This window comes from Xyrauchen texanus, chromosome 5 (assembly GCF_025860055.1).
Source record: "Xyrauchen texanus isolate HMW12.3.18 chromosome 5, RBS_HiC_50CHRs, whole genome shotgun sequence".
NCBI lineage: Eukaryota > Metazoa > Chordata > Actinopteri > Cypriniformes > Catostomidae > Xyrauchen > Xyrauchen texanus.
In genome coordinates this window covers 10,111,302-10,129,787 of record NC_068280.1, presented here as the reverse complement: position 1 = coordinate 10,129,787, position 18,486 = coordinate 10,111,302, and the positions used below count along the sequence as shown (strand labels likewise).

Here is an 18,486-nt window from a genome sequence, read left to right as displayed (position 1 = left end):
CACACGAAGAAGTTGTCACAAGGGCTATGCATCAGTAACGCTAAGGTTATGTCAAAAGTTTGCACAAATGCTTGTTTACTCCAGCAATGGTTTTGCATGTTGGTTTCAAAAAGCTTCAGAAGTGTTGAAGTAAGTTGATCATATCTCCAAACTAAAATTCCAATATTATCATGTTTGTGTTGTAGCTATTTAAATTTCAGCTACAGTATATAATAAAGGTAGATTTTGACTGTCTGGATGAGGTTGTCACATGTTTTAAAATTTGCAATTTTTGTCTTACATTTTTGTCTTACATATATCTAAGATAAATGTACTTGAGGTGTAAAATTAAATGTTGTCTTGTTTTCAGACAAATCTTACACAATTAGTAATGTTTGCACTTCTATATCAAGACAGAAAAACTATTAACTAAGACAAAGGAGAAAATAAAAAGTTTTTGCAAATAGATTTGTTTGTTTGTTCTAACCATAAACCCACATACATTTTAAAAATGTAATTTTGTCATTCTGATTCTCAAGTAATTTTATGTGTTTTAAGGATGTAAGTATATTTTTCTTCATGAAAATAAGACAAAACATTATTTGCAGTGCAAATTTGCAAAATGTGATGTTTTTTTTATTTTTATTTATCTTTTTAAATTTTTTGCTGTTTCTTTTCTATTAATTTTTGCATGAAATGTTGTGCTTTGTAATTGTTTTAGTGAAAAGCCATTAAAAAGCCTATAAAAGGTACCGGAACAGAACGTATATTATGTAGGCTACCTATGCAGGAGTTGACTTCAAAAACACACCTTCCCTGAGAAATATTCATTTAAGTTCAAAGCAAATGAGTCATCTTGTGCTTCACAAATTTACAGAACCATCTTGTGGTCAAATGAAATCTTTGAGCGAGTGCGTCGCGTCACCAAGTTTTCAGTGCGGGAGGAGGAGGAAACCTGGAGCACCGGAGTCCACACTGAGCTTCTCATATCTAGTTTGAAGTGGTCGCTCAGGATGCAATCAGTAACCGCTTGTACATAAGACCTGCAGTGCATCGGCACTATGGTTTTATAACTAATGCGCAGCGTTGCTTATTACTTTATTCTACCTCAAAATTACCCTAAAACTAAATGCATAGTCTGTAGCTATGAGTACTATGTGGCTACATCGATCTTGAAGGTTATGCCAGCACACTAAGGCAGATTATTGCGCTTCAGTAATACACGCATTTCTTCACAACTTGGGATAAAGTGACGATGATGACAACAATGATGAAGCTCACCATGACTCCTTCAACCAACGCCATCGGACCAAACCAGTAAACGTTATCTTTATGGAGTTTCAAAATGACATTTTCTAAACTGCTGAACGAGAGCAATGATGAATTCTCCACAGACGAGTTGCTTAACGTATCTTTGCCGCAGCACATTCTCTCAAACATCAGCAACACCACCACCTGTGTGGGCATCACCATCGACTCTCAAGTCATCGGTGTGGGAATCTTTCTGGCCGTTTTCATATTAGCGGCTATCATTGGGAACATTTTGGTTATCCTTTCGGTACTGTGCAACAGACATTTGCAGACGGTCACGAACTTCTTCATCGTGAACCTGGCCATAGCGGACCTTCTGCTGAGTATCATCGTCTTACCGTTCTCCGCGTCTTTGGAGGTGCTGGGATGCTGGGTGTTCGGCCGGGTCTTCTGCAACATCTGGGCAGCGGTGGATGTCCTCTGTTGCACGGCGTCTATCTTAAGTTTGTGCATTATATCCATAGACAGGTACATAGGGGTGAAATACTGCCTGAAATACCCAACCATCATGACTGAACGGAAAGCAGGTGTCATACTTGTGGTGGTCTGGGTGTCTTCGATGGTTATTTCAATCGGGCCCCTACTGGGATGGAAAGAGCCTCCACCATTAGATGAGAGCATCTGCAGAATCACTGAGGAACCGGGCTACGCGCTTTTCTCGTCTTTATTCTCCTTCTACCTCCCGCTCATGGTGATTTTAGTCATGTACTTTAGAGTATACATAGTCGCTCGCAGGACTACAAAAAGTTTAGAAGCGGGAGTGAAACTGGAGAGAGATAAATCAATGGAAGTGGTGCTGCGGATACACTGCAGGAGCATACTGGAGGATACGAGCATCAGCAGCTCCAAAACTAAAACGCACCCGTTCAGAAGTTCACTGTCCGTGAGGCTCATGAAGTTCTCCAGGGAAAAGAAAGCTGCTAAAACCCTCGCCATCGTCGTTGGAATGTTTATTCTCTGTTGGCTACCGTTTTTCTTCGTTTTGCCTTTGGGTATGTATACGAGTTAGTTTCATTTGTATTATTTTATTAATACTTTGCGCGCGCGCGTGTGAGTGTGTGTGTGTGTGTGTGTGTGTGTGTATATACGACCACTGTATTTCTTAAACGTTAAAATGTCAATGTCATTATGCAAACACTTTTTCACAGTAGACAAATTAAATAAACTAGTGAGAGTGTGACAATTATTCCAGACTTTATTTGAGAAGTCTACAGTGCTAAAGTGCCCTATATGTGAAGAAAAAAACATACTTTGTGGTTATTTTACAAGAAGAGATGATAGCCTAATGTTGAAGTAGGATTTGTTATGTGCTCTTAAATGCCTTAAAATTCATGGTACAAATTGATCTTTTTAGAACCTTTAATTGAAAGGTTCTTTGAGGAACCAAAAATGGCATCGCTGTGAAACACTCGTTTTGGAACCTTTATTTTTAAGATTGATGGAGAAAAGAAGAAATGCGTAATATAAGCTAAATAAGTTACCTGAAATTCATTGTGACTAACACTATGTCACTTTTGCTTGCGTGGGTTTCTCATGGAATGCAACAGCTCCAGACAATCTATTACATTCACAGTTAATACTATTCAATTAGTCAGTAAATGCTTTCATTTCTCACCTCCCGCACAGGTGAAGGGGGTAAAGATTTACCAACATTCATCCTTAACTCATTTATATTTTTGAGGGGAGATTAGACATGCATGTAAATTTGTGTTCAGATATGCATTACATAAAATCTAAATCTACATCTTTTGATTTTACCAGATTTCATACAATTAAGGTAGCCTATTTGGCGAACAGGCTACTCCAAAATGTTTCATATATGCTCAATAAATAAATATGAACATAACCCCAGTAAGCCATTCTGAAATAACAAGCTTTGTAACCCTAAAGTTTTAAGAAAGTGGGATGAAATATATCATTTGTACTGTAAACAAGAAGCTAGAAAAGGAAAAAAGGAGCTATTGTATCTTTAATCATAACATTGTGTGATGAAGGTAGAAGTGAATAGCAGAGGTATTGAGAGTGATGCATACAGTACTACACATAATTTTCCTGTTTTTACAAAGGCCATGTGCTGAAGAGTTTATGAGAGTGTGCTTTGTATACTTTTAAATCATGCATTCAATCAGATCTCTTTGCATGTTGCAGTCAATTAGTGTATAATGGTAAACCTATCGTATACATCTTATAATACAATCCCCCATCCATCCATCGAAATGGTCCCCTCACCAAAACCAAAACATGTGTTGGCCCACACTTCAATTATTAAACCTGTATTCCAGGTTTTATAATTGTAACTGATTCCTATTTTCAAACAGTGTGAGGTAGGGATATTCACAGTGCATGAGAATTCATTGACATACATTCAGAGGCTTAATTCTGTATATGAGTATACTATAGTATAGTAGGTAAAGAATATGAGGGTCAAAAACCACCCTTGGGAAACTGCAGCAAAATCATTATACTGAGTGTTTCAGTCATGTAGCTATTAGCCAAGATTTAGTCACAGAGGCCATAAAGAGTACTAAAAAAGGGGGAAAAAACAGTCTCCTATTACATTTAATGGATTTTGGTGTAGTTGACATCATTGTCTGGGTGCATGAAATGGCTACATCTTAAGTATCTTAAAAATCAAAAAATTATTATAATGATGACGATTATGGTTATGGTGGTTTTATTATTAGTCAATAACATATATATCTTAATATGCAGCTACTATTGCTTAAGTCTGGAGTTTAAAATATGTTTGGCTCTGTATATTCCCCACAATGTGTTGGTTTTCCCTCTTGTCTTCCCCCAAACCCGCCATCCCATCTTTCTCCAGAGCGTCCCAAAAGTGCAGTTACCACAAGTTGCCTGTCCCTCCTGCTATTCCACTCACAGTCACTATGGGGGGAATAAATTGGGCAGCAGGGGCCGATACCATCTTCTGGCGAGACTTGCATGTGGTGCTGGTGAAATTCTGGGATCTACTTCTCCGCTTCTTTCCCAATGGTTAAAGACTCAAGGGTTTAGGAAGGGGAGGCAAAACGAGGGTCCCTGACCTCCTTCTGCCTAACGCTCCACTGCCTTAATCACAGCTATTAAGGAGCAAAGTTAAAGTGGGTGCTTTTCTTTTCCAAAGCCGCAGCAACATGCAGCCAGCCACCAGGATAGAGCAGGGATATGAGATGGCCCAGATCCACACGTACCACATTGCAGAAGCACAAACTGTGAACGTTTGGTTAATTTTTATGTATAAATGAAGGATTGGGAGAAATTTAAGCTTGCTTCAATGAGAAGGCACTGGGAAATTTGGAGAAATATCCTTAGTTATATTCTCTCTGGATGAACATGAAAAGATGGACGTTGGAGTCTTTTTGGGAATATAATTATTTTTCATTATTATTCTTCGAAGAGTTTTTTGAGATAACTGTAGGATATTCCTTTCGAAAACAACTGATATGTCCACGATGCTTTAACAATGCTCATGTTTTTGGCAGCTAAACAACTTGTATCAAAGGAATGTTTTCCTTACACCATATATTTGTGCTAGACTTTGTATAGGTCTTATTTCTGGTGATACAAGCAGAACCAGATGTTTCTACCCTCATAAAGAAAAATATGAAGTACTTCGATGACATTGCATAGATACGTTTTCCCTGAGGGCATGATCAGGTTTATTGATTAATGCTTTTATGTAGCATGTTTTACATGTAAACCTTTTGTCATTATTTTGGCATGTTGATTTGATTCACTAACCCTCCAAATTGCTAAGTCATCCAAAATTAAGAATATCAGGTTATTAAAGGGCTTCTCTCAACATGAGGTTACTTAAATTAAGTAGATTAAACAGATTTTAAAGATAGATAAGATTACTTTTCAACTTGTGTTTATTTGTTTTTCATTATTTTTTAGAAATTATTTTTGTTCTTTATTAAAGCTTATTAACAACGTTTTGTTTTTTCTTCTGAAAGCCTGCAGTAATATTTTCATTATTTACAATGGCCATATGCTACTATTGCTTATAAGGACATTCTAGTACACGTTTGTAATGAGTGTTTTTTGGCCCAGAGACTTGGTTATAAAATCCTTATCAAGGTCTTTATCAAGGTTAAATGTGTTATTTTTGTAGTGCAGAACTTCCGCTCTGATGATTGCATTTAGCACATGGCTCCTTGAGGCAAATACTATCAGACCATACAGGTGTTGTAATGACTACAAAGCATTTGTAATTAAATAAAATTAGATGTGACATGCCATGCCTGGCAAATGTTTGTCTGTAGGCTCAGACATTTTGAAACGGTTCACCGTGACTTATGTGCTTAATACAGCGACTGCCACTGAGAAAGTAATACCTCTCCATGGCAGGAATGAAAAAAACTTGCCAATGAAAACAATCGAATCCAAAAAAGAGAAAGCACTATATTTATTTATTTATTATTTGTCTTATTATTATTATTATAATAACTTTTTCTGTATTATGAATAATACACAAAAGGTATATGGGCAATAGAATAGAAATGGCCCATTTTATTTAATAGGGAAACACAGAACCAATAACTTTGTTACATTATAATTGGTATTACTTTCAACTGGATTACTTAACTTTGGAAAGCTCAAGGGACACAAACAATAATCCCTTTAGCCCCATGGGCTTGGCAACATTAATGAGTTGAGGTGAACAGTGTGTGGTATGTGGTTATTGAATATTTACGCACACAGAAAAAAATAAGTAGTTCCACACCTTAGAAAAAAGTTTTCTTAACTTAAAGTTACTATGTAATTTCAACACAAACAATTTGTGTAGAAAGAACATAGTTGAATTGAGTAAGCCCAACAAAAATTTGTCAATGTAACTCAATCTCGATAAATCTCTTTTATTTCATTATGTACTAACTAGTGAAAGTGAATATTGGCACGATACATATATGCGTTTTGTAAGCACAACAGCGTGTAGTGTAGTAACTTTGCAATGGTTAGCACTGCAATTGCTCAATGATGATTCAATGATTGCTCAAACATTTCACCATAATGTTGAAAATCCCCCAAAATCCAAAATAAAATATTATAAAAATATTAGACAAATATATTTATTTTCATCTTCCACAAAAACACATAATACAGTATAACACTTAATTTACTCTTCCTATTGAGTCCCATATATTAAATAATTACTGTATTTAAAATATAGAAAGCCTGGTACAACTGTTACCACATACAAAATTATTAGGGGCACAAATGTTTATTTTTTTATTTTGTTTAAGTAAAATAATTATATGCCATCCTTCCGTTAGAAGATATAAGGCAAATTCCAATTGAAAGTGATCATCCCCATGCCCTACTCAATCCGAAGGACAGCGCTCTTAATGTTGCACTCTGTATGTACCATGGCATTACTGCATGAATATACCCTTCGCTAGCAGTCTTGTGAATGTGTTCTTCCTGAAAAAAAAATATATATATCCACTGAAATGTCCAGTTTTTTAATGCTTTAAAAATAACCAAATAAGGTTTGTTTTCTTTTTCATATTTTAGCATTCTATTGTGACTCACCAAAAAAGTAATTTTGAATGCACAAATTATGAGCTTGAGAGTCAATTATTGAGTATCCAATTGCTTAAAATGGATACAATTATTATTACTTCTTGTCATTTTTGCCATTTGAGTCACTACCTCAGTGCTAAAAATTCCTCAGCGGCTTTCTGGCCTGTCAAGATTATCTGTCACCTCCCTGACAAAAGCTGCGATGCGAGCCTCTAATATATTTCACATCAAATTGACACAGAATGTACATCGACAGGAAGCTATACATGTAGCCAATAGCTGTAGACTATGTGAAAATAGGTCTTAAGTGACAAGTATGAGATGAGACAGCTTCAACATGTGGCTGATTGCCAAACAGTCTGACAGGATCTTATAGCTCGAGTGTCTCGTGCCAGGCATTGCTAGAAAGTGAAGACTGCCAGCACACATGCGAAACACTCAGTTTAAATCTGCTAACGCAAGGCCTCTTGTGATGGAGAAATCAGTGAACTTTGTAGCCACCAAGCATGTTAGTCTTAAGCCACATTGGTTACTTGCTTTAAAAAACGTATAACCACAAACATGTGTATGAATTCTGAACAGATATTTTTTTTTTCCATATTTGGTCTCAAAAAAAGAGACATTTGTGGATTTTGCTGTAACAATCCCTTTAAGGCAGGTGCCATGTGGTCACCTCTGCTGTCTCACTGCCGTTATAGGCAGGTTGGACAGAATTAGACAGCATACTGAGATATTTCTTGTGAAGATTGCAACTGTGGTTTGCACTGCTAAAACAAACGCCTCATGTACCTCGAAGACAAGGGACCACTAGTAACCCGCCGGTGGTGACATTGTGCACGACACTCTGGCTAAAAAGTACGCTTTCTCTCACTCGCTATCAAACATCCTGCCTGGTGTCAGGATATTTGCTTATCGAGCAAACAGGTCTGTGGATAATGCAGTCAGCATGAGATTGCATCATATCCTGCAACATCTGGACAGACTAGGGACATATACAAGGATATTTTGTGGACTTCAGTTCGACTTTCAACACCATTATCCCAGCCGGACTAAACAGCTGGTGATCTGTCAGTGGATCACTAGCTTTCTGAAGGACAGGCAGCAGCTAGTAAGACAGGGGAAATTCACTTCCAGCACCTGTACAATCATCGCTGGCGCTCCCCATGGATGTGTGCTCTCCCTACTACTCTTCTCCCTGTACACCAATGACTGCATCATCAAGGACCCCTCTCTCAAGTCATCGGCCTCATCCAAAATGCAGATGAGTCTGCATACCGAAGGGAGGTTGAAGAGCTAGTTGTTTGGTGCAACCAACACAACCTGGAGCTAAACACACTCAAAACCGCAGAGATGATTGTGGACCTCAGGAGAAACACCCCAGCATTCTAATGATTTTTTTCTGAAATGTAACACCAATTTAAAACCCCTAAACCAAACCTAACCATTTCTGTTCGAAACCAGCCGAAGGAAGTTTATTAACTGTTATTGACATACATCAGTCATCAGTGTTTTATAAATGAATATGGATTATGGAATTTGTTCACAGACGTTTCATTGTATTTGATGCCTGTATATTGATTTTAAATTCTCTATGGGAATAAAAGTCATACCATTTCGTATCAGCCAGATGTCAATCTGCACAGGATTGGGAAGGTTACTTTCTAAAATATATTCCAGAACAGATAACAGGGCACATGCTGTAATATGTAATTTGTGAATTTTTACTTATTTAGTTACATTACTCAAGGTCAGTAACGTCATCTAAATACTAGCACTGTCAATCGGATAACATTTTTAATTTACATAAATATTTGCTAAGAAAGCCCCTCAAATAATAATAATTCAATACATAATGATTAAATGATTATAAATAGTTATATTTCAATAATTATAAATAAAATAGATTAGCTTTAAAAATAATACAGAAAATTAAAATGCATTACATTTTTTAGGCACACAAGTTAAGCATTAAAAAGGCAATACAAAAAGTTGCTATAGAATGCAATATATGGTTTATTTCCATATTATTGAACATAAGCCTATTATTGGCTTACAGTTCACAGCAATCCATTTTCAAAATTAACATGTTATTCAGTCCAAGATCTGCATCAGACGAATGCTTTTGGAGCATCTCGGTTGCATTGCGTCATAATCATGCCGTTTCTAGGTCGCCGTGTAAAGTTAAACAACATTTGAAAATTAGAAAAATATGTCTTGAGATCCCTACCTTCGGATTTGCACTCCATCAAGCTGTATTTGTATTTAAGAACGCGTTTTCATCGGCTGTGTCTCGTTTGGAAGGCTGCGTCCTCCGGATGTCGCATTTGTCGGCCACATACGTGTGTCATTGACACATACGTTGTCAATGCCTTTTGTGTATATGCACTTACATTTATACAATCGTTAACCTTGTTAGCATTCCCGATAAAAAAATACAATAAAAATGTGTGTTTTTGGTCTCGGTAAGTGTGGTTGGTCTGCTTGAGCTGCACATTGCCTATACAACGAGTTTCGCTTACTGCCCCTGAAGAAAACAGGTGATAATCCATGGTTAAATTACTTATATGGAAAGATTATTCCTTTTTATGGTCCGGGGACATGAGTAATTGTATATCTTTTTTTTAAATGCTTTACTATTAATCGCACTGAATTAACAAGACTGATAATCTGGCATAGCGGGCATTTTCCCAGTGGGCCGACGCATTTTGGGGCCAATCAGGGGCGGACTGGCCATCAGGAGAACTGAGTGGGCTGGTGTATCGGCTGTGCCGAAAGGGCCGCGATGAGCAAAAATGAGCCACGCGTTGTGCAGAGCAGACCACAAAACAGACAGACAGACAGACATAAATTATATATATCTAATTTAGATATATTCATAATTTAATAATAATAATGAAATGCATAAAATAGATGGATGAATAGATTAATTAGTAAACAAATAAAGTAACAACAAAGTGGTGGCATGATTGATGCAGATAACTGTATAAATTAAAATTACTTATTGCCATGCATGAAAATTATCCGTGTATATTGGGTCATTATCCTGCACTTACATTTATTCATTTGGCAGACACTTTTGTCCTTGTCTCTTCTTCCTCTCTGTAACCCAAATGTTCTCTCGCTAGCACTACAAGTTGAGTAGCAACGCAAATGCTGCATTGCTTTCACCATTATCACTTTTGGGAGTAAAGAGCAGATCTCCACTTTATGGAGAATATCTCTAAATCGCAGATTGCACGCGTCTAGTTATTATGCGCCGTGTGATAACATGTTATATGAATGCTTGTCATTATCAGGATCATACACAGGGATTCCGCTGTCTTCACTATTCCTGGAAGCTTTTATGTCTAGAGGAATTTGTGAAAAAAAAAATATTATAAATGCACATCTGATTATGGAAGCAGATTGTGTAAAAGAAAAAGATTGTTCTGCACAAAACTATTTTAAAAACAAATATGTACAGTAAATATGCAGTTAATTAGGTTGGATATTTCGGAACACATTTTAAAACTCATTTTAACAAGGTAAAGTACAAATGATTGTAACGCACAAGTATAAAAAGCTACAATGACGAACAGCACTATACGGTCACATTTCTGCACTGTCACTCGGACAGCGGCTGTCTTAAAGCGTATCCTCGCATATTCATGTTAAGTGCAGTTTTGGGAAACGCACGTAAAAAAATTACGATAATTAAAATAATGTTTACAGGCAGACAATAGATAAATTCTTATTAAGAATAAGCCTTAATATCAAAGGTCTTACTAGAGAGAAAAAAAATTATGCTGTAACACAAATTTTCTTTATATAATTATTATAAAATGTAATCAGGCCTGGTAATAGGCACACGTAGGCTAGAAATAGCATTTTAGCTTAGCATAAAGCTAAATTTTTTTATGATTGTGAGGAATGTAGGAGAAGGCAGACAGGAGGTTTGGATCTAAATGCGGTTTTATTTGAAACAATAACTAAACAAACACAGGAACAAATGAAAAGTCCACGAGGGGAAAATCAAACTAAACACAAAATAACATCCAGGAGCACACAGGTTGAGAAAACATCTGCGAAGGGCTAGGTAACCTCGAACAAACATGAATAAACATCAAGGGTAGGGTTGGGCGATGTCCCCTAAATTGGCAGTTGACGATGTTGACAGTAAAACATCGCGATGGACGATGATATCGTCGGGGGGGTATATAATTTCATATAATTTTCAAAAATTATATGAAAAATTATAATTTTGTTATTTTACCAACCCAACTAATGACTCGTCGGCGCTTTATCAGTAGGTTGCACGACACGTGAAGCATTTTTTCTTTTTAGCTTTCACTTAAGAAGAGTTGTGCACTATTTATTTTAATATATCTCTTTACATAAATACTATTTTCCACTTAAAAACTATAATTTCGTTATTTTAACTCACTGATGAGCAAAAGGTCGAGGCAGAAATGACCATGTACCTGCAGGAAATGGCCATTGATGGGGAAGAGGACCTGCTGACTTGGTGGAAAACGAATGACAAAAGGTTTCCGTTCATGGCAAGATTAGCACGGAAATATGCATATGTGCTACCAGTACTCCATCAGAGCGGGTCTTCAGCACAGCGGGTAGTGTAGTTACTCCAATCCGCAGCTTATTAAAACCAGATAAAGTGAATATGTTGGTATTTCTGGCCAGAAACATCGAAATTTAAACATGGTCTATGGTGAAAGATATTAGACTTCTTTACGCATTTTTCGCCATCCGTTGCTGAGCTATTCGATTTTGCATAGGCTATTATTTTTTAAACGTTCATATGTGTAGTTCATTTGACCACTTTACAATATTTCAATAACATAATTTATTTTGTAGCCTGTGCTGAAGTTAATTGTGCTGCTAATTATAAGTGAAATGTTAATGCCGAGTTTCGGTCTGAGTGTTGTTCCGTTTTCTTGTTCTTTATTTGTTGTTCTTCTATGTTTTAATAAATGTGTGTTATTCATATTCACCTTGTTTCTTTCATTTGATTTGACATTATGGATTTATGGCCAAGGAAATTTTTCTTTAAAAGTATTAACCAGACAAAAGTTATTTGACGTTCAGCTGGTCTGGGTTTATCTTAAACTGCCGCTTCAGTGTATACAAGAGCTATGTGACAATGAGCAAGATTTTCTGAGACACTACAACTACTAATAATTAATTAATAAAGGCTATTTTCTTGTAGCCTACAACATAAAATATTTTAATCTAAATGTACAGTGTAAGACATGTAAAAAAAGACAAGAAGCTAACAATGTCAAGATCAATATTTGTGTAGCCTGCCTGACACGGTATTTTCACAGACTAACACGTCACGTCTCTGGCATATACTACAGTATTTAAAATAGCATATATGCATTAGTTATATTCTCAATTTAATTTACAGAGCAATCCCTGCAAAGTTTTTAGGTTAACTATAGAAGAGACTAGGATTAGTGAGTCACACTAGCAAGACTCGCAAAAGGGGGCGTGGCATCACGATGGTGGCTCTACATCGTGATGTTGGTCAGCCATCACGATGGACGATGATATCGTCCATCGGCACAACCCTAATCAAGGGCAAACATCGGAAAACTCGAAGGAACATCAAGGAACATACATCAAGAGACATCAGGAAAAGTTAACGATCGACAGGGAAAAGGGAAAACAGCGGGGTTTAAATAGACAGACACGGTAATAACAAAATAACGAACAGGTGTGGACAATAACACTGTGACAGCGGTGAAGGCCGGGAAACATGGGAAGTGTAGTTTCTTTGACAAGGACTAGTAAAAAACACGGAGCAGACAACAAGGGATCGTGACAAATGTGCACATATACACTATTGCTGCAGCTTCAAACATACTTTAAGACCCCACAGAATGTAAACAAAGACATTTTTTTCTGATCATATGTGGATTCTGTTCATTGAATGAGGCAGAAAATTATTTGTTGCTTTTTCTACAATGCTAAAGGCTATATTGGTTAGCATTTCTCATATAAACATCCTTAATTCTTGTAAAAATACCCAAATGTAACTGCATAAAAAAACATTGACAATGCATACTTACTATAATTGTGTATTTATTGGATTTATATTTCATCTCACAAAGCGTTTCTAACTGTTTTCTGTTAAGCTGTAGAAACATGCTATAGCTCCTTTATTACACGCCCAAGTTTCTTAATGACATTGTATCCACATTTTCACTATTAACCTTGTGAAAGCAGCCTATGTCTGCTACTATGAATGTAGTATCATAATCATACATCATAAGAAAGTGTTTCAACGCTGTTCAAATCCTCCTCAGATTGCATCATAAATGTTTTCAAACTGAATAGACTCAATGTTAATAAAACAAATGAAAATAAAATGCAAAAAAATAAATAAATGCAAAGTACTCTCTTTAATAATAAACAACTTTTTGAATGTAACTGTACATTGTAAAAAAAATTATGTGACTTTACAGTAAATTCCTGACTACTAGTTGCACAACTTTCAAATTATATTTTAGAGCAGTATTTCTACAATTGTAAACTTTGACCAATAAATTACTGTTTTATTTAACTGCCTGATTGACAACTCGTGATAAAAAGTTAAAGAGCAATAAAACCAACCATATTATAGCCTAGTTTTGCAAACATCCCTTCCTTATTGTTAATTCAAACTGATACTATTTCTTTACTTTACAATGCATCACATGTTGTAGTTTATACTTCATGGGTCTACATAGAGTCAACCACTAAACTGACTATTTTCTCCATACTAGTACAATAAATTGTATGCTTAAACTCAATTGCACTAACTGGGAGCAATTAAATTAGAATTAAGATAAGGTCCCATCCAAAGGAAACACTAAACACCATAATGGTGACTTCAAACGAAACACCATTTTCCCATAATGCACTTGAAGATATTCAAATGTATTTTGTACAGTAATTTGTTGTGTTGTAATGACAAAGCCTGAATTTACTTTACAGTAAACTATTTAAAACAGTATTTTATTGTAAGAAATTACTGTTAAATCTTGTACAATCATGGCAATGTTTCACTGTGCATTCTGATTACCTACAATTTAAATGTACATTTACATTTATGCATTTGGCAGACGCTTTTATCCAAAGCGCCTTACAGTGCACATATTACAGGGACAAACCCCCGGAGCAACCTGGAGTTAAGTGCCTTGCTCAAGAGCACAATGGTGGTGGCTGTGGGGATCAAACCAGCGACCTTCTGATTAACAGTTATGTGCTTTAGACCACTGCGCTAACTGTATAACTGTAATTATATAACCCTGTTAGACTTACATGTATTCTGTTAACCCCCAACACTGTTGATGCATAACACGTCTATGGACTTTTCTTTATCAACATTTATTTGATGTTTTACACCATGTTTAATGACATTTTGGCCTTCACAGTTATACAAGAATGAGGAAATATATGCAGTCTAGCATGTAACACCATATGTCAAATACCTGTGTACAGAATGTGTGGGAAGACAGGAAGCAAAAACTGAGATTCATTCCACTGAAACAAACATTCCTATCCTCCTGGAGTACATTCCTAACTTTCATGCTCATTCTCTCCTCTATATCTCTAATTTGCTCAGGTCTATTGCAGCTTAAGGAATGATCTGACATTTAATGACTAATGGGTTTGTGTGGCCAGTCTGTCAAAAGCAATAGTTCTTTGTTTGGTTTGGCGGAGAGCAGGGGAACGGCATATTGGCGTCCTTCCTATTTTGCATCTCCTGCAGGCAGAAAAAATGGAGCTCACAGAGAAACTGTTTCAAAAAGATGGTGAGATGACCACATACTGTTTTAAAAATGCATTAGACACCTCCAGTGGGTTAAATGGAAAACAATGTGTGAAGTACAGTATTTAATCTGTCTATTGGGTATAATTAGGCACACATGGTTTGAATACGTGTGCCTGTGAACTTTATCTTTTCAGAGAACAATGAAGGAAGGCGAATTGTAACTTGATGCTTAATTTACTTTGTTTCCCATGTAAATCTCACTGGAGCTGACATCTAAATGTTTCTCCACCTCTCTCTCTCACTCTCTCTCTCTCTCTCTTTCTCTCTGTCTTCACCTCCTCAGGGTCTTTCTTCCCAGAGCTGAAGCCCTCTGAGATGGTGTTTAAAGTAATCTTCTGGCTGGGCTACTTCAACAGCTGCATTAACCCTGTAATCTATCCATGCTCCAGCAAGGAATTCCAGCGCGCCTTTACTCGTCTTCTGCGCTGCCAGTGTCAGCGTCGCCGTCGCATACTGCGCCGGTTCTATGACCAACGGTGGAGAACAGCCATGAAGGGAGCCAGGAGGGAGCAGCACCATGACTACTGCTCTGGATTTCCCTTCCACGAGCAATGCGGTAACTCAATCTACACCTGCCAGAGCAAAAGACAGCCTCTGAAGGGCCTGAAGGGCTGGAGCTTCTTCCCCCCCTTACAAAAGTCCTCTTTCCAGCTGAAGGAGAAAATGAACAACCTTTCCAATAAGATCAAGAATGGGACAGGGAAGAGCAGCACGTGTGCTCTGGGCCGGACAGAGATTGACACAGTCTCCATGGGAATCTATGATAATTGCAGCGATCAGAGTACTTACCAGATCTATGACCTCACAGAGCGCTATGGCCTGAAGGAAACAGACATCTAAACAAATATATAGATTAATGTCTACGTTCTCTCACAGCTCTGACTTCTGACATGCAGCCAGACAAATATTTGGCTCTTAGGGATTGTTTGATAATTTTTTTTTAATGACTTTTGATTAAAGACTTGTACTCTAGTTATGTCTTAAAAGTTTGACTTCAATTTACAAGTAAAATGTGAGTTAAAGGGATATTTAACATGAAAATGAAAACTGTGTCATCATTTACTCACCTGCATGTTGTTCCAGTTGACCCATAATGTTGTTCCAGTCACCGTTCACTTTCATTGTATCGAAGAGGAAAGAAAGTGGTTTTGATCAACATGAGAGGGAGTAAATGATGACTGAATTATAATTAGTTTGGGTGAATTATCCCTATAAAGGAGAAAAAATATATATTTTATGGTTCAGTTTACTTCTAAAGTGGAAAAAGTACACTGAATGCACGAATAAGGAATACAAAACCTTTAGTGCACTGGACTAGATGTGCTACCCCATGGCAAACAATTAGACTCATAGCTGCTGGGTATCTGTATACTGTTTTGTCCATGTGGCCATTGAGAAGTATTCTGTCAAATGTTCAAACTCCCTGATAACGGGCAAGGCAACATTAAAGAGTATGTCTTTACTGTACTTATAAAGAGAGATTTTTGCAATTACCTTGACCTGTTGTCCACTGAGTGTGAATGGAAATCATATTTATCTGTGATGTATCCTAGAGACTGTTGAATCCATGACACTGATTTTTATTGACACAACTATTCACTGTGATTCACAAAATGATTCACAGTTTACTGCAGATTCAAATGATTCAAAGTAATGTGGAGGTACATAATTGTAAAGGTGAGGCACAATTTGTAATTAAAGACATTTTGTGCAGATGTTTTCAGAATTTCAGAGGGTTTACTATGTGCTATTCATGCATCTCAGTTGAACCCAGATAAAGTGACATTAAAGTAATCTCCAACAGCACCAACAGTAAAAATCATAGTATATGGACTTCAACTCAGTTGTGTGTGTGTGCGCGTGCGTGCGTGCGTGTGCGTGTGTGTGTGTGTGTGTGTTTCTAAGCAAAATGTTTCTTTGTAATGCTGATGTGAGATGTGACAATGTCTTTTGGTGTCAACTATTAAGCAGAATAAATCTGAAAAAGAGCATGTAGTATGTTGATCTCATAAGTGTATATACATAGATAGATAGATAGATAGATAGATAGATAGATAGATAGATAGATAGATAGATAGATAGATAGATAGATAGATAGATAGATAGATAAAAAAGACCATAATACTCTCACACATGTCTCTTCTAGAGTTTCAAAATAGATTTTAAAATTGTAAACAAAATTATTCCTAGATCAAAAAATCTGAAGGATGTTATCCACATTAATTAATAGCTCTAATAATTACTCATACTGTACGTCAACACTTGTCTCATCTGTCTTTTTTTATTTCTCCCAAGGCCTTTTAGTAGGAGCAAATAAAATATAGTTGATACTTAAATGGAAATGAGAACTCCATTACTTCTGGGCCATTAAAAGAGACATTTCTGAGCAATACATTTTTCCCGGATCCAGGGTGACCAAACAATCTGATGCTCCATAAACTGACCCATTAATAATGAAAACACTAAGATGGCCAGTAGAGGTCCCTGTTAATGAAAATGAATTTCAAATTCCTACACTTCTCTAAGTGAAATGGAAAGATGATAGAAGTCACTTCGAGGAAAGCTGGCTCAAAAATATTTGCTGGAAAAGAGGTCTGAATCATTTCACATTATGTTGAATTACAAACGTTACAAGAGTGTGAGTGCAATAATGACTTGTTTAAGTTGTGAGGATAAATTATGTGCAAATGTACTCTTCCTGAAAAGTTCTGCATGGATCAAAAAAATGAACAAGTGGTTTCCTTCTCCACTTTAGAGTTCTGAGAACTCAATGAAGAGCAAATCATTTTGAGCCCCTGTCATCTGTTTCCTTTGGATTACTGAGGACTACGATCAGCATGCATAACTGTTCTTAATGGCTTCCTTAGGCCAAAAGCTTGTATGTTTTGACTTGTAACAAAAATGTCCAATAATAACTGTTCTGCAGTGTATTACTGGGAAAAGGGCTAACAGAGAATGATACTGTATGTTTTGAAGAGTAAATAAAAAAAATTGTCCCACTTTATATTAGTTTCATTAACTAATATGTACTTAAGCATTTGATACAATGTACTTATTATGAACATTCATATTGTTGCATTGTACTTATGTTTAAAATACCTACATTTAATTACATCTGTAGTTACACTGTTAACCTACCCCTAATCCTTAACCTAACCTAACCCTACCCTAATCCTAATCCTTATCCTTAACCATAACCCTAACCCTACTCCTAACCTAACCATAGCTCAACCTCAGTAGCAGCAAACGTTAATCTTTTGAGAACGTTGGTTACAAAACAAATACATCGTATTGTATTTATTTTAATGTTAGTACATAGTAGTTAAAGGGTAACTAAACACCTGCTCAGAGTCTGACTCCACCCACTAGAAATATTTGAAAATGCTGGAAAAGTGGGCAGACCCCGGCGGGGATAGAGGGAACGAACCGAGTGCGGGGCTGAGCGGGGGGGCACCTGAGACTCGTAGTGACGGATTAAAAGACAGCTGCTGTCAGACTCTATGTTATTATTATTCCTCACACGGTCGCAAGACGACATGTACATGAATCTGGCGTGGTGAGCTGGAACCTGCTTACGTCAGCTGTCACCGCTTACGTCACGAAGAACCGCTACTGCAAATAGGAAAATTCAACTGCAGTAGCCACCGTTCAACCTGAAGAGGGCAGCACTCAGACGTTTTTACACCATATATTGTAGAATTAAAACACTTTATACACAAATGTCAAAAAAATTACTTGAATCAATGACCAGTACTAATAAAGCCCCATGCTTACAGATCATTAACTAAAAAAAGTTGGTTTAGGGTTTAGTTACCCTTTAAAGACACCAAATATAAAGTGGAACCAAAACAAAT

At 36.8% G+C, this 18,486-nt stretch overlaps 1 protein-coding gene across 1 annotated transcript; it reads left to right on the top strand.

Annotated features, from left to right (window-relative positions):
• Positions 1–1,017: 1,017 nt before the first annotated feature.
• LOC127643587 (alpha-1A adrenergic receptor-like) lies at positions 1,018–17,624 on the top strand. Its single transcript, XM_052126373.1, has 2 exons — positions 1,018–2,282; positions 14,916–17,624. Exons 1-2 carry the CDS (start codon positions 1,325–1,327, stop codon positions 15,470–15,472), a joined length of 1,515 nt encoding a protein of 504 aa, XP_051982333.1. The 5' UTR covers positions 1,018–1,324; the 3' UTR covers positions 15,473–17,624.
• The last annotated feature ends 862 nt before the right edge of the window (positions 17,625–18,486 follow it).

Bases quoted from the DNA above. Each gene is read 5' to 3' on its own strand.
- LOC127643587 (XM_052126373.1), top strand. From the start codon at position 1,325: ATGACATTTTCTAAACTGCTGAACGAGAGCAATGATGAATTCTCCACA. The intron at 2,283-14,915 runs GTATGTATACGA...TCACCTCCTCAG, and splicing joins TTTCTTCGTTTTGCCTTTGG to GGTCTTTCTTCCCAGAGCTG.